The sequence below is a fragment of the Copidosoma floridanum genome, unplaced genomic scaffold, assembly GCF_036245765.1.
Source record: "Copidosoma floridanum isolate Cflo_tuat_1 unplaced genomic scaffold, Cflo_Japanese_pri ptg000012l, whole genome shotgun sequence".
Lineage (NCBI taxonomy): Eukaryota > Metazoa > Arthropoda > Insecta > Hymenoptera > Encyrtidae > Copidosoma > Copidosoma floridanum.
In genome coordinates, this window is record NW_028321889.1 from 7780335 (window position 1) to 7796511 (window position 16177).

The following is a 16177-nucleotide window of genomic DNA, read 5'->3' on the forward strand; positions in this document are numbered from 1 at the left end:
TCGAGTGGAAATGTTCCTCCTCTCCCATCAGAGGCCACAGTATTTGGCTTCTCGTTTCTCATTGACAACTAAAATCAGTTGTTTTTTTTTTTTCCCCGGGAGTCCGCAAAATTGGTAACCACGCAAGTTGCCACTCGAAACTTTAATTAAATTTCGCAGTAAAATCGCGGGATGGACTTTGACTTTAATTAACCAGCCTCGAATGGTCAGAATAAAGCGTTTGCGGACGAGCTGTGTTCCCACGCTTGTCGAGAATTTCCCTTGAATTTATCGGCGAATTTAAGGGTGCAAGCGCATTATTAAAATTTTCCGCCGGCAACATCAGCAGCTTGGATTTCAATTAATAATTTACGGAATTAACATGCCGCTCCACCTGCCGTTTTTCGCTCGGGATCAGCACTCGCGTCAAAGCTTGTTCGCAAAGTGCGTGCACACACCTGCTGTGTACACATTATAAAGTGAACGAATTAAAGTGTGAGTAAATATATACGTACCGGCAAAGATTCAGGCGTGTGGTCCAACACGTAAATACTGTTGGTGTAACCGTACAGCATCGTATCGAGTTCTGTAAATGAGAAAAAAAAAAAAAAAGCTATTTAATACGTTGAAACTGTGAGTAATACAAATTGATTGATTGATTGATTACTTGATTGATTCATGCATTGGATAATGCTATTTGACAGAGATTGTGACAAGATTATATACCTGAACTCACTATTTCATAATTTTACTAGACTTAATTGTTAATTTGGATTAACAATTTTCTGAAAATGTCGTATAAAAAGTAAATTCACAGCTATCGATTACATGATAAAGGTGAATAAAATTTTTATTCGCTTTTTACGAAAAAACAATGAATTGGAAAGCGAAAACTATTGAAAAAGCTTATGCACTTTGGGTGGAATTAAATTTTATGTCGCCTAGAGCTCCGAAAAAAATCAATATTGAAAAAAATTGAATTTTCAGTATATTTTATAACCAAATATTTCCATTGTCATTCCAGCTGTATCGTTGGTGGACGTACGAGAGTTGAAGGGTTTTAAAGCTGTTTTCGTAAAAAATATAAAGTGTACAATAAACTCAGAGGCGTATTTATATATTCGGTATTTTTTAATTGAATTGTACACATCCATGCATATAGTCACCCAGTATATGTTTGTCATTGGATTGGAATTTATTTTTGCGAACAATATGAGTTACCAAGAAAATTATATGAATAAGTAATAATTCTTGAATCTAATAAGTAAACTATTTCAGATGATATGATAAAGTTAAATGCTGCAAAGAAAAAAAAAATACTAAGTAATTGTTGGCACATTTTCTGTTACAATAAACTATTACTTTCCATCAGAGCAAAGGATATGAACTCTCATAAAATAACTGTTGAGTTATGAAAATAATTTCCAACATAAAAATCTTAAGATGACAAGATCGTCGATGTAGGGTCCAGCCAAGGGATATAACATTTTGCAAATTGGCTAAGCCAATGAGTAACGTCGTTCTCTGGGCTTTGGTCACTCTAAAGCTCATCGAAAAGTGCGCCCTTTGCACTTGCGACATTACTCACCGAGTATATAATATACAGCCCACGCAACGGTTGCATGTCAGGTAATGAGGGCTTTTTTCGTAGTTGCTCGTTAAGGTGGCCTCCCCCACTCGCTACGTAATCCGTCGTTTCAATGACTCCGACTCGAGCGTACTTCCTCAAAAAATCTCTGTACTCAATGTACCAAAAGAATACCTTTATTTTCGCAAACTGTGTATGACAATGTGTACCTGGCAACAACGGTAATTATTAAAAAAATGGTAATTGGAAAAGTAACCAGACAGTTATCTCCTTTGAATGCTTCGTGAAAGCAAAAAAAAAAACAAAAAAAAACAAATAGTGATAACAAAGAAAATCTCTTCCCGCTATATCGCAAAGCACATCGCATTATACGAAAATCTTTTCAGCCTTAAGGTTAATTAGGGTAATGAAAAATACTACCCGCACCCCTAGTACGGACTCCCGTACGAAAGAAAAAAAAAAAAAAAAAAAAAAAAAAGGCAAGTGCTCGTACTTTTATGGCCTCGTTACAGGTGCAACACCCGAGCTCCTCAATACCATCTACTAATTGCGTGTAATTTTTGCGCTACTCTTCATAATCCGTATTTCCACCCCACACCCCCTTGAACTTCCCTGCTCTCTCTCATTCTCCCATGTTCGCCTCGGCGAATACGAAAAAGCGTGCACGAGAGGAGGTGAGATCCCATTAAACACATTCTATACCATACGTACGGTAACAGCGAGCGCAAAACTCGTTCCCTTTTATTTACGAGAGGCCGCGTTCGCTTGCGCTTTTGCGTTATCCCGAACAAACACGCGCATACGCGCACACACGTGTACGATTATTGTCGCATTTATTGGTGTACACGTTGTGTGTATATACATACGCCAAAGGGAAGAATCAGTTTCCGGTCAGCTAATTCCGTTGCTATAGATGCTAGCCGAGCAGAAATAACAAATTAATTTGTTACCCCCTCCCCCAACCCTGCAGACTATCTCCCCGAAAGAGAAAAAGAGAGCCCGCGTTTTCTGTCCGATGTGTCTATGGGTATACATCGCCTGGATTACATGAATTTTCGCGGCTGTGTGTATATATACATTCACCAAAACTAACAATTCATTCCAGATAATTGTACTCTGCACACACGCGTAGTTTTTACTTTTTAACATCATAACGTATTTGGAAATCCGTTAATGTTACCTCGAAATCAGGAGTTTTTGTGAATCATTTAGTTTTCGCAGTGAAGTAGTTACATTACTATGAATTCGGTCATTTCAATGGCTTTTCAGCCATAATCGGTTTAGGAATTAAATTTTACTGAAAATTATCACTGGAACAGTGAAGGGGCTGCACAATAATCACTGTAGAGCTGTTACTATTTTCATCATACGCATACCATGATGATACGATTATATTTTCCCCCCTGATTTGGCAGAAGCACTCGTGTGTTATATATATATATATATATATATATATATATATATATATATATATATGACGTACACATGTACGTCGTTTTTTTGGGGCTACTTTATCCCAGTATCCATCGTACCGGTGTACCTACGATTTGCGGACAGCCGCTGGCGAGCGGTTTAAATAAAAGCCCGATCTCCCCCCGAGCTTTTACACAACTCGTTTCGCTTGTTAACCTCGCAAGGCGTCGCTGCACTTGTGGCGCGCACTGCGAATCCAAGTGGGGTAAAACTAAACACTCGCGGGGTTAAATTAATCCGTCGCACATTTTTTTTTTTTTTTTTTTTTTTTTTACACTTTCATTAAATTACTTTTACAGCGTTTCAAGCATTGGAAATGATTTCAAATTAAAAACTCAAGCGTCGGATGTAATTGTGTGCTGTGGGTGCACTTTGGGATTTAGTTCTAAATGACTTGGGTTTTTACGGAGTGCCGGCTTTTTACGTTATGGAACTTGCACATTACGTACGCGTTTTTACGCACCTAAGATGTATACAGCTTTTGACAAAACATCATACTGTTAAAATAGATAACTGATAAAAATAGACTGTTATTAAAAACAAACTTGTCAGTTAATTTGATTGTGTCGTCCGTGACTTTAGTTGATAATGTATATCTAATTGTATCTTTGATTTTGTTTGCGCTCAAACATTAGATGTATGAATTAAATTTACACAGTAGAAATGAAGCAAACGACTACATTACGAGTAAAGGGGGAGCGCTATGTGCCAAGGAATCCAAGGGGCAAAAGGGTCAGAAACATCAGGATTGCAGGAAAAGAGGGAACTGGTAAGGTGCACATTTACCGAGGCTGATCCGCAAATAGCCTTGGCGCTCTCCATGTGCAAACTAATCTTAATACACCACCACTGATTGCCTCTCTTGTATTCATCCAACCATTCATCAATTTTACGTTTACATTTTACCTGTTTTTCGTTTCGTACTATCGCGTACCTATGCTGTATCTTGTACCTATACTCTCCCTGCACCTATACACCTTTTTATCTCGAAGGTGCGAAAAAGCAGGTATTTAACAAACAATAAAAAAGACAAGCAAAAAAAAACCAACTACTCGCTTTTTGCTACTATATACTGCCGCTTGAGATTCGATCGGGCATTTTCCTCGGGTTTGTTGTTTTGGTTGTATCCCTAAAGAGTCGAGTGAATTCGACAGAGGAACACCAGAGTTGAGATTTCCCCGATGCAGATAAGGAGAACAGTGCACACAAAAGATTGATCAAATGCCAATGCCAGAACAGCACAACAACCGCGTGTACAGTAAAGTTACCGCGAGCACGCAACATCAAAGAGCAAATACAAGCTGGAGGTTGGGTGCTGGGTAAAGCGCACACACACACCTGCGTTGCAAAGCGTTCTCATTATACCTGTGTACATGACTTGGCGGACCTACGTACGCGCGGAGCGTGTAATGGGACAATCGAGTAGAGGATCTCATCGTAAGTCGCGATCTACACGTGTCGTGCGACGCCTCGCATTTAGGTGTACAACTACAGTGTGTTTTTTTTTTTTTTTTTTTTTTTTAGTGACACGCCTCGTTTAACAAAAAAAACGCAAGCGCGACTATAGACCCACAACGGAAAAAAAATGTTTGTGGTCAAATAACTGATGGAAATGCAATTTCGGAAACAGCGAAAACAACAATTTATTACCGAGATCTGAAAAATCAACGTTTCAACGGATGGATTCACCCTTTTTTGCACTTTTCTTTTTTATTAATGACCGAAAAAGTTAATAATCTACCTATTTGCCACTGATGACGCGGCTGTAACCTAAACGGCCGCGTGAGCGCAATTTCATTTCTGCTACCCGTTCCTGGCACTCCCCCTGTCCCAACTTGAAACAATTTTTTCGTCACTCACGGTTTTTTTTTCTTGCTCGCAGTGGCAACAGATTTCCCGAGCACGCGACCTGCCTGTACACAATATACACCCATGTAAGCGCGCAAATAAGGGACGTAGTGAAAGCAACGAGATATCCTTGCACCATCGCCCGCTCGATTGCACAACTCGCTTGTACGCGAATTAAGTACAGGTGTCGAGTGACCATCGGGATTTTAAAGGAACGCTGACACACACTCGCCCTTCGTTTCTGCAATTTTTCATTTAAGCACCGGACATTGCGTGTAATAACTATACGCGAGGCAGCCCCCGTCGAGGGCAAAACATCGTATATAGGAGTTAAACTTCGGCGCCAGGGCTCCCCGAGCAACTAAACAGATTAGAAGCCGGTGCATCGATCGGGCGAACTTAATAACGCGAGTGGAATCAGCGAATCGGCAAAGTTGTCCTTGGGGCTCGTTGGGGCAAGTTCGTACGGTATAATTATCGGATATTGGGGAGCCAAGCGGTAATGTATGCACGATGATGCGCAGCTTACACTATACTCCCAAGTATTTTAGCGGGGGGATTGTTATGACACGCGTATATACGCTCCGCTCGCCCGCCAACTCTCAAGTTAACCATTTCTCGACATAGTTTATGCACCTACGTCTACGTGGTACAGGGTATACTGGACCCGTGGCATGTTTTATGACTATGCGAAACGCGATGTGGGGAGGCGGGACGAGATCACCTCGAGGAAATATTAATTTTTGCATGAAAAAAAAAAAAATGAGAAAATACAACCAATAACAATACAAAATATATACGTATGATAGTAACAATGATTAAATAAGATAGACGAAATGCATCACAATGTATATATAATATATACACGAGGATGACAACAAAGTAGTCTTTGTGCGAGTCGCGTGTATGTACATGTATACTAATAAATAATGCAAGTGACGTGTGCGAGCGGCTAGAGAAGGCGAGAGAGTTACGTTACATTGATCGCGGATAATACCACTCACCGCGGGGTACTTATCTCGCAATTAGCCTCCTCCTCCTCTTGGCTCGCGGCGCTTGAATGTCGCTCGAATTTGTCTTTCTCTCGCAGCGATGGCCTTACGGAAAACAACCCAGACCGGCATTCGCACGAGACCTACAGAGAGAGCGTATCCTTCCCCCCTCCCCCCCAAGGTCACCCTCGATTTGACCTTGCACCTTGCCGTCGTCTCATGCACCATGTGGCGCTCGCTCCGTCGGTTTCTTAAGGACGGACGTGCGAACGAGCGAGTCTTTCACACGATGGGCACGCCCGGAAGCCGAGCGGTAACTTGTCAGCAGTCGTCATCGGCATCACCGTGGCCCTCCACCTCTCAAGGTTCAACGAGAGCTTATACATTATGCACGTAAAAAAAAAAAAAAAAAAAACATTTTATCCGAAACATACGAATAAAAGTGATTTATTCAACATTATTCGTAATAATCCTTGATTTTTTTACTCAACTTTGATAATTGTAGTGTAAGTTAAAATATAGTCTAAAAAGTTTGAGTGCACGGATCGATGCATCGAACTCCCGCCGATAGAAGAAATAACTCCTTTCTTTCCCCGCACTTTTAATGCACATAGCAACACACCTATACGAGCTAGAACAATAGTTTCGTACCTGGTCGTAAAAAAGTGGTTATGCCACGAAACGATTGTTGGTCATTATTCCCAGTGTGCTCGAGATTAAAGCTGTTGTATTTTTTTTTAATTCTCGTTATGTCATCGTCCACGAGCGCAAACACACGCGAAAACTAAGACTCGGCTGCATACCTAAGCGTCAAATGTTTGCGAAAGAGAGTCGGCTAGTTCTTTTGTCGTTGTAACGGTAAAGCGGCCCCTCGGGAGGCTCATATTTGCCCTCCTCGGGAAGTAATGATGAACTTTGCGAGGTACCTAATTACGCAACTAATTCTTACTCCACGAAATTTGAAAACTTGAGCGGAACAGCGCTATGCCACCTACTTTACTTTTAGTTCCCGGTGAAATCGCGCATCAGAATCACGTACATCCGTCTTTTGGATATTCAACATTATAGTTTCCACCGAAACTCGGTAATCTGCAAAACTGGTACAAGAGACATTTTTGTAGGTATACGTGAATACTGTTGACCCGGCAGCTAAGCGTTAATTTTCGTCGGTTACAACCTAACCGCGCCCAAAAATTCAAACATTGATGACTTTAGAATCCAAGAGTTCAATACCGATAACTTGCCTTGCTCCTAAAATCCCAAAAGAATGAATTCCGAAAGTATCGAAGAATCAGTCACTTTTTCCTGATGCGTTGAAAAGAGCCGTTGTTGGTCTATTTCTGGCCCGTGACATTATCATCTGAATTTCCTCGAGCGAGATTGAGGCTCCCGTGAGCCGAATCTTGTACTCACGAGCTTAATTATTTTACAGTAACCAAAGTACGGGTATCCCGAATGAAAAGCGCTGTGATTCAGTGATTTATGTATCGCGACACGTACACACCTATACCCACATCAGCCATTGTAAACGTACCTATTAAGGTATAAACTAACATTATGATCGGTTAAACATTAAAAGGACATGAGCACTCAATATCGCTGGCCGTTTATAGTTTCATAACTCATAATTAAAAAGTGTATATACACATGTATACTTGGACACTCATTGGTTTGCTACAGCAGCGCAGAGAGTGCAAGGCGAAAAGTCTTGCGTGAAAAATACACGTATGCGCCTCGCATTTATAAAATGCCTCGGAAAACCAGCTATTCGCAGTCTATTATTACCCTCGGTTGTCTCGAGAGAGAAAAAAAGATGATTCCCAATCAATCATCAATTAATAACCAGCAAAATAATTACAATACACGATCAAGCGCACGCAACAATTTCTTGTATACGGGGACGTTGGTGAAAGGTATGTATTTATTACGTCTTGATGAACGTCTAACGGGAGCAAACGGTTTTCCTGCTTCACGGAACATTATACAGGTAAGTACGTACAAAGCGCTGCCACTCGATAGTAAGTAAAATTTTTTTCTTTTTTACCTCATTTTCATCGTTTGAATGAATAAATGTCGTATCAATAGTGCGCGCAATTGATTAAAAAAACGTTGAAAAAAAAAAAAAAAAAAAATACTCTAGTTCGCCACAAATCTTTACGTAACAAAAATAACACCCACTCGATAGATACAGGCGCAGGGCGGATGCGCGTGAAAACAATGAAACAAAGACCCGAATTTGATGAATCACGGAAACTATTGGATCATCCACTATATCGTGTTGATCGGGCACAGAGAGGCTCTGGAATCAATATCGCAAACACCTTGATAAGCACCTCATCACCAACGGACTCGGTGAACTGTAATATACGTACAAAGCGCTCGCGGCAACTATCAGAAAATATTATAATTGTTTCAGTGGTGATGATTACGATCGTACATAACAACACTACGTGACACACGGAAGCGTGAGTACCTATACGCGTACATGCTCAGCCCCTCCTCCAATACGTGCGCGATACGCGCCCAGTGGCTGGTTCAAGCTGGGGACGCAACGCACCGGGTTTTATACATTGAAACTATACGCTTATTAGGCCAAGCTCGGCAAACAGACTATGCTCTCTCTCTCTCTCTGGCTTTTATTTGTTGTTTTGACGTTTTCATAGTTGTACGTTTCTAACACACGTGTATACCATAGACGAGCATAAATGACATTAATTTTTACTTTTGATAAAAAAGTGTCTACGTTGTAATATGCATCTGTATGATTTCGTGAGTGTGTCCACATGCATATATATTATATAAGCTGTGCACTGTGCGCACGATGTCACTGCCACTGATTAAAGACAATGAAAGATACGTGCAAGCTTATACGCGTGGCTCTCCTCCCACGACTCGTAACTGGCACAACTCTGTATGGTCGATGTACAATGCTTACTTCTGAGTAAAGAAAATATCGAGCGATTCGCGGATTGTAGGTATAGTTGACCCAATCATTGCATTGCACGTCATGACGGGGGTACACGGTACACCCCTAAGGAACCAATTCAAACTAAAAAATAAAATAAATACGGTCGTCCATTAACTATATGTAGATTTTAAAAATAGTGATTGCCGATAATCACCTTCTGATGGACTTTAAATCGAAATATCTATTGTACAAAATTATCATGCTAAATACAACTATGAAAAAAATACGCGAAATTCGCTCGATCTTTATCTCTTGACATCCACCCTTGATACATTGTAAAGCTACGCATACCTATTATTTATCGGTAATCATTGCCATCATGTTTAAAATACAAAAGTGAGGGTTAATTGCTTCGGGCATGAATAATCACAGGAAAAAATGAAGAGTTTGTAAGGAGTACGGAGGGAAGGGTGCGGTTGTTTCTACCCTATAGTGACACGTTCGATGTGCGGTGGTATTACTCAATAAATATTAACTTCGATGTGATCATTAGGCCCTTCTCCGCTTTTGCTTGTATGGAATATTAATTTTTTTCATTTTTACTGCAAATAATAACACATATTAATAACTTGTACCTATACATGCAGCATCCAAATGATATTATACCGTTTTATTACATACAGGTGCCCGATACGTTAAAAAAAAAAAAAAAAGAAGTTTTTCGTGAATAAATACCCAATGGTGCAGTGAACTCGACAGTGACGATTTAATTCGCTTAGAGCTTGCGAGCTTGCGAGCACGCTATTATTACCGGCAAACTCAATATCTTATACGACGAAAGAAAAGTATACACTCACACTATTATTTTGTCTTTATTGTTACGCAAGGGCGTAATGTATTTATGAATTATCATTAGACGGCGAAAGCCCAACTCGAACTACAACCAAGATGCACTCGTGTGCCAATAATAAGAGCACGTATATATGTGCACGGACAAGCAAACGTACCCAGTACAAGTGCTAATACTCATAGCTACGCAAGTCTTTGGTGTACGTGGGCAAATGTATACAACACGTGTGTGTTGCTATGATGTATACCTACAAGCTCGCAGTAGGTAAGCACAGCTTGCACGAAACGGAGCGACGAACGGCCGGACAGACGGACCGAGTACCTACAAACGCATAAAAAATAAACATAGTAGTCATTTGGTGTAAAAGCGAGGATATAAATTAAGTACGCGAGTATAAGGTACAGGCGTATAGGTAGATGTGATAGATGTCGAGTGCGCGGGGCGCTGTGCGATGCGAAGCTGGTACATAAGATATAATATAGGACTGACTGATAATAATGAAGTGGGGCTCGCACGTACATTGAAAAGGCCAAGTGTGCGTCCCCACAGTGTATGAGCTATTCGCCAGCGGTGGCTGGCGCTCAGTCGAACTCTGCTGCTTATACCACCACCACAACTATATACGATCGTAACTATAACCGGGCGCAATCGTATCATCATCCCGAGCGACGAAACATGTCGAAGAAAACGGACACGAGCTTGATCGTGTACAAGGTGCTGGGGGACGAGCACGCCGAGGATGCGATCGAGCTCCAGATCAGCACCTCCTTCCAGGAGACCCTGACCATTGGCTTCGGTATCGCCGACGTGCCCGGTGGCACCGACCACCAGGGCTTCTCCGTCCTCCTTGGCAGCATCATTGCCGACGGGCTGAGCATCGGCGCGTTTGACACAAAAACCGGCAAGCTCGTCGGCGTCTGCTTCAACAAGCTCCACGTGAGTATATACACGTACACGTTAATCGTCACGAGTGTGGCTTCTTCTCTCCAAATGAATATACCTATACCTACCTCTCGTGCAAATGGCAAATACAATGTGATGCACGATGTGTGTGGTTCATCTCCCTCTGTCCCGTCAACATCTTTCGGTTTATTTTTGCCACTGTAAACACCGACGCGACGAAAGCACCCTATACCCATCGAGTCTCTATAACGTGTCGTAACAACGCCTATGCCCGCGGGCGACGGGCCAAATCGTCGCTTATATACCCACCGCCGCACTATTTTCGTGACTATCCGGTAAACGCGGACGCGGCTTTAATCAACGCCGAGGCGGACCTTTGTTTTTGTTGTTGTTGTTGTTGTTGTCGTTAATTTAATTTGACGTTGCATCAAAACTGATCTTTGATTGTACTTTGGCTGAATCATTTGCGTGACTGATGATTTGTCGGCTATTAGCTCCACCCGGCCGAAGTGACGTTCCGATTGTTTTGGTTTATTAGTGCGGTCATCGGTACATAAATATGTCTATGAGGACTGTCCGCACGAGACTTGACCGGAGTACATATAACCTCACTTTTCTTCACACATGATTATTCAGTCGTTGTTCATCATCTGGTTTTTGACTCGTGGAGTAAGTTTTGTGCCAACGATCCTCATAAATCTGTTGAAAAACGCGTCGCTTCAAACTTTTAATCGAATATGAGCAGCGATTTGTTTTGCTTTGCAACTAAAGCCCATGGAAACGCGGAGCCAAATGTTAAGAAAAATAACTACATCTGACCGAGGCAATGGTCCAAAGAGTACGCGACTGTAGAATGTCTCGGAGAAAATCGTATGGCCGGAGCTTTTTTGCTTTCGCTCGAATGTACATTTTCACGGGCCATGCTTCGATGTATTATTACAAAGTATTGGTGACATGTCGTTACAGAGCAAATCCGAAAGGGACAACACCACGCCTCTCGAGGAAAATGTCGAGGAGAACATGAAGCACCCGGCCACCCTCGACCTCATGAGGTTCATCTTTAAGGTATGCGTCGTCTCATTAAATATACTTACCTTTTATCACACACAACGAGGACGTGCTCTCTTGATAGTCATTTATATTTTTGTTTAACTTTTATGAAAAAAAAAAGAAAAAGAAAAAAAAAAGGATAATTAAATGCGTACCCGTTTGTCCTTCTTTCGATTCATCCGTTACGTGCGCGTATCTGCCATCGTTTAATCTCAAATCAGCTGCACTACCAGTCGTTTTCTAGCAATCGATGAAAATCTCTAAATTATATTGTCATTGTTCTTACGTTCTCTCGTGTTAATGAGCGATAAATTGTTGTCCGATTGGATTCTATTATACTCGACTTAAAAACACGTGATTTCATTTTACAAACGATTTCCCAAATCAGCCAAACGATTCGTTCACTCCTTAACGAAAAGAAAAAAAAAAAAAAAAAAATCATCTGCCCCGATGGTAAATGCGGATATAACCGGATGTTTACACGACAGCTCGTAAATACTTCGATCCATTCATTTCGTTTCTGTCGTTCGGCTTCCTTACAAGCACAAATTAATAGTCTCTCGTAGTTGTTTTCACGGTAATAGGATAAGGAAAAAGCAAAAAAAAAATTTTGACAAAAAAAAAATCCGAAAATACAATTGACCTCGTAGAGTATGGTATTGTTTTTATTCCCGATGCCTACCGCCCGCGGCGCTACCGATTCGAGAAAACGCGGCACTTCTCAATAAGCTTAATATCTGCAATTAGCTCGAGCCATTACGCAAAGTTAAAGGCAAAGGCGCCCCTGAAAGCGTCTGAATCCCTAATTGCCCGACATTCATACACACCGGACAAGGCAGGCCGGCAAACAGACGCGCAACACATACAAGTAGGCAGACTTTTACTGCACCTTGACTGGTAACGGCCCATCGAAGTGGAACAGCAGGTCAATAACGCGTATCCGACACCTTATTTTTCCTTCCTCTCACTCTCATTGTTGTTCTTGTGGTTTTTTTCTCTCTCTCTCTCTCTCTCTCTCTCTCCTCTAAATAAATACACTCTACTCTCCTTTTTATCCTCTCTTTCCGCTCGTGTTATCTAATTAATGAGGGAACAAGGAGACGATTGTCGCGATCGACAACGGAACGCAGAAATCGAAGGAGCTCTCATGTAATATGATTAATCGGCGCGCTCAGCTCCATATCCGTATCCTTGACACTTTTTGCGCGCTCAAGATTTGCTGCTGATCGGTTATCGATGTCGTCACTTCTCCTCTCTCTCTCTCTCTCTCCATCTACCTATCTATCCGCAGGCATCTGCAGCGTAGGTGCAACAATGAGAGAAAAAGGTACAGAGGCTATCTCGTGACATTTGCCATCGATTACCACAAGGATGCATTCTTTCGTTTTTTTTTCTTCCCCACTTTGAATTTTCGACGTTTCCACCACCGACACACCCCTGCGGGAATTTTTATTTCAACCTCTGACTCATATGTTTATTTTTACATCCAACTCACCGTGAGTTTGCATATACATTATACGTGATATCTTTTGTTCTTCGCACTTTCAAATCAACAATCAATGATAGCGTATACAGTAAGCACATCGTGTTATTGAAAATTAGTCGTCAGTTGATCCAACTCGTATTGCAGTACAAGCATTTCTATTGAAAAAAAAGTACACCTATATGCTGTCATTGTTATTTTCCCTTCGGCTGTACAACTGCATAAACTTAAGACTCAATCAGACCTTCCTAATGCGACACTTTTGATTTAAACGCGATGACAAATGTCCCGCGCCTGCTCTTGCTGTCAACGTGAAAATCATTTATCGACACGTAACGAGTGTATACCTCGCACCTATTACACGCCAGAGCAAAAAAGAGAGGATAAAAAAAAAGAAAAAAGAAAAAAAAAAAAAAAAAAAGACAACGTGACAGGTGTACTATCATCGAATCAAGTAGTACCTATACCTAAGGAAGGTCACGCGCGCCGAGACGTAATGTATAGGTATACACGGGAGTATGGGTGTATACTTGTATATGGTAGAATGTCATGTAATACAGGTGCTTTTGTACACTTGCATTGTGTTCGCGTGACAGCACGTTTCCGTGATTCGTTATTGACTCTGTGCCGTCGCAATGGCTTTCCTTTTCTCCGTAAATAAGCAACTGTCCCCTACTGACCGGATTCTGTCGTCCATCTGGATTTCCACTATTTACCTCTGCGTACCTTTTTCAAGCCTTACAAACCATGGCTCGTATCGTAACGTTACATTTTTACTGCGACAGATCACTATTGGGTATTGAGCAGCTGGTTTTCGCACGAGTTGAACATAAACCCGAGTCTTTTCTTAATTAAATGAAATTCTGATTTTTTATACCTCAACCTGTATTTATAATTGAAAAAAAAAAAAAAGGTCAACTCTGTAAGTGTCGAAAAACCAATTTTTTACCAGCTCGGATGTTGTTAACATTTGTCGTTAGCGTTTGGTAAATTTGTTAAATTAATCTCTCTCCTATTCCTCCCAATTTCGTGACGCATCGAATAAAGATGGTGATTCTTCCATTAGCTGGGCACAGTATCCACCTTATATACTATATGTATATTCTCCTCTATCATGAAAGCAAGTTAACCCACTATGGGATCTCGATTTATCACTTAAAAAAGCCTCCAATAAAAATCAATAACCCTACGTATACCTACTTATTAATAAAATCAACAACTCGAAACGCTCGATCCGTCAGGCTGATAAATGCCAGATTATACATATACACTGCAGGACGAAAAGGCGAGAGACGAAATAAACGTTAGCCGTGCAAGTTGCAGTAAGACTATAGTGGGAAGAGGGGGGAACAAAAAAATGAGGGCAACGTATAACGTATGCGCAGGAAATTGTTAAAATCTATACTTATGCGCGGATGTACGTAACGCGTGTGTTTTCGTTTGATGGCCAGATCGAGGGTAGCGTGGACCTGTACGAGTTGTACGACGCGGAGAACGCCCTGGAGATATTCTACATAGGGGTGGACGGGCGGTACCGGCGGTACGGCATAGCCACGAACCTGATGCGCACGAGCATAGAGCTGGCCCGAAAGCTCGCCAGGGAGAACGGATTGCCCGAGCCGGAGATCGCCTACGGGGTGTTCACCTCGAACTACAGCCAGGCGCTGGGCGAGAGGTTCGACTTTGAGTGGCGGCACAGCGTGCGGTACGACGAGTACGTGTGCTACGACGGTAAGGTCGCGTCGGAGCGCATAGGGTCGCTGCACCAGCACTGCAAGCTCGGCGCCAGGCGCATCTGATGAGCTGCACGGGGTGGCCGAGGATCGAGAGTGTGGTGCAGCCGATTGGTTGGCCTCGAGTCGCTGCTGTTGGAGGATATGTTGTACACGCGCTGGTGGAACGGCTCTCCTCGGTGAGCTTTGCTTTGCGCTTGGGTCGGAGGGGAAACAAAAACGCGGACATGCTGGCGGCATGCGTATCGTGAGGGAGTTTGGTAAAATTTGGCCCCAACTTTTTTTTTTTTTTTTTTTCTTCCATGTGAATTCAGCTCGTTGCCGTTGGCGCAGCGTTAAATTACCTCAAGATAAATACTGCGACCAATTTTTTTGATTTTTTTTTTTTTTACTCGTTTAGTTCTTTTACAAAAAAAAAAACAAAAAAAAAAAAAAAAAAACCAAATACAATTTCAACCGTGGATGAAGAGCACAAGCTGTGAATTTACCTGGTGAAATGGGAGCTCGTCGTACGGAGCTGCTTTAATAGCTGGAACTGGAACTTTTTGATATCTCGGCAGTACACGTTTTTTAAACATTTTTCGCGCTCCTTGTTTCTTCTAGGTTAAAATAAAAAAAATTTTTTTTTAGAAATGCCCGCCGTCCCTGCACTCATTTGTTATTAAAAAAAAATAAAAAGAATCTCGCCACTTTATTCAAATAAATTTTAGTGCGGGTATGGCATATCGTAAAAATTTCGCGTTGAATTAAGGCATAACGTGGATTGAAAATTAAATTGCATTCTTTTATTAAAAAAAAAAAAATAATAATAAATAAAAAAAATATCATCAGATTATAAATGAACACATATACATCGTGTGTGTATATTAAAAGTTAATAAAAATTTTTTCAAATTCACAAATTTTGTACCCTTAATTAATCAGTCATCCGTCCTGTTACCAACTATTTTTTAAGATTCTTAAATATACTTTTTTTTCAGGCAAACATACGATGGCAAAACAGCTGCATCCACTTTTTTTGTACACTTTGTTCGAACTTATCCTCATAGATGAAAAAATCAAGTGTTAATAATTCATGCACGTTCACCATGCATGTGTACACATGACAACACTTTATATAAAGCTTATTAAAAGCTTAGAATACATACTGTATCAGTATCTATTGATATGGACCATGTAATATTGAACGGCCTATCCTTATTCGCTTGGACGTGCACGTATGTGGATCCGTTGAGAGGACAGTTGCCAATATCAATCGAATAGAAAAGTTTTTATTGTTGCTTCTTAGCAGCATAAGGCGTCTCAAATGATGAAAGCTCGCAAGCTCTATGGGTTGTATTGCTTGTTTGAAAAGAATTTTTTCTCTTCAAA

At 41.2% G+C, this 16177-nt stretch overlaps 2 protein-coding genes across 2 annotated transcripts in view; one reads left to right on the forward strand and one right to left on the reverse strand.

Moving 5' to 3' along the window:
* LOC106642495 (uncharacterized) overlaps nt 1–16177 on the reverse strand; it is a 34206-nt gene that overhangs the window by 8991 nt on the left and 9038 nt on the right. The window contains exon 3 of the mRNA XM_014357295.2: nt 495–565. Coding sequence (XP_014212781.2) covers nt 495–565 — 71 coding nt within the window. The remainder of the gene's footprint in view (nt 1–494; nt 566–16177) is intronic.
* On the forward strand, nt 9915–15101 carry LOC106642496 (uncharacterized). Its single transcript, XM_014357296.3, has 3 exons — nt 9915–10574; nt 11508–11606; nt 14526–15101. Exons 1-3 carry the CDS (start codon nt 10191–10193, stop codon nt 14871–14873), a joined length of 831 nt encoding a protein of 276 aa, XP_014212782.2. The 5' UTR covers nt 9915–10190; the 3' UTR covers nt 14874–15101.

Bases quoted from the DNA above. Each gene is read 5' to 3' on its own strand.
- LOC106642496 (XM_014357296.3), top strand. From the start codon at position 10,191: ATGAGCTATTCGCCAGCGGTGGCTGGCGCTCAGTCGAACTCTGCTGCT. The intron at 10,575-11,507 runs GTGAGTATATAC...ATGTCGTTACAG, and splicing joins TCTGCTTCAACAAGCTCCAC to AGCAAATCCGAAAGGGACAA. The intron at 11,607-14,525 runs GTATGCGTCGTC...TTTGATGGCCAG, and splicing joins TCATGAGGTTCATCTTTAAG to ATCGAGGGTAGCGTGGACCT.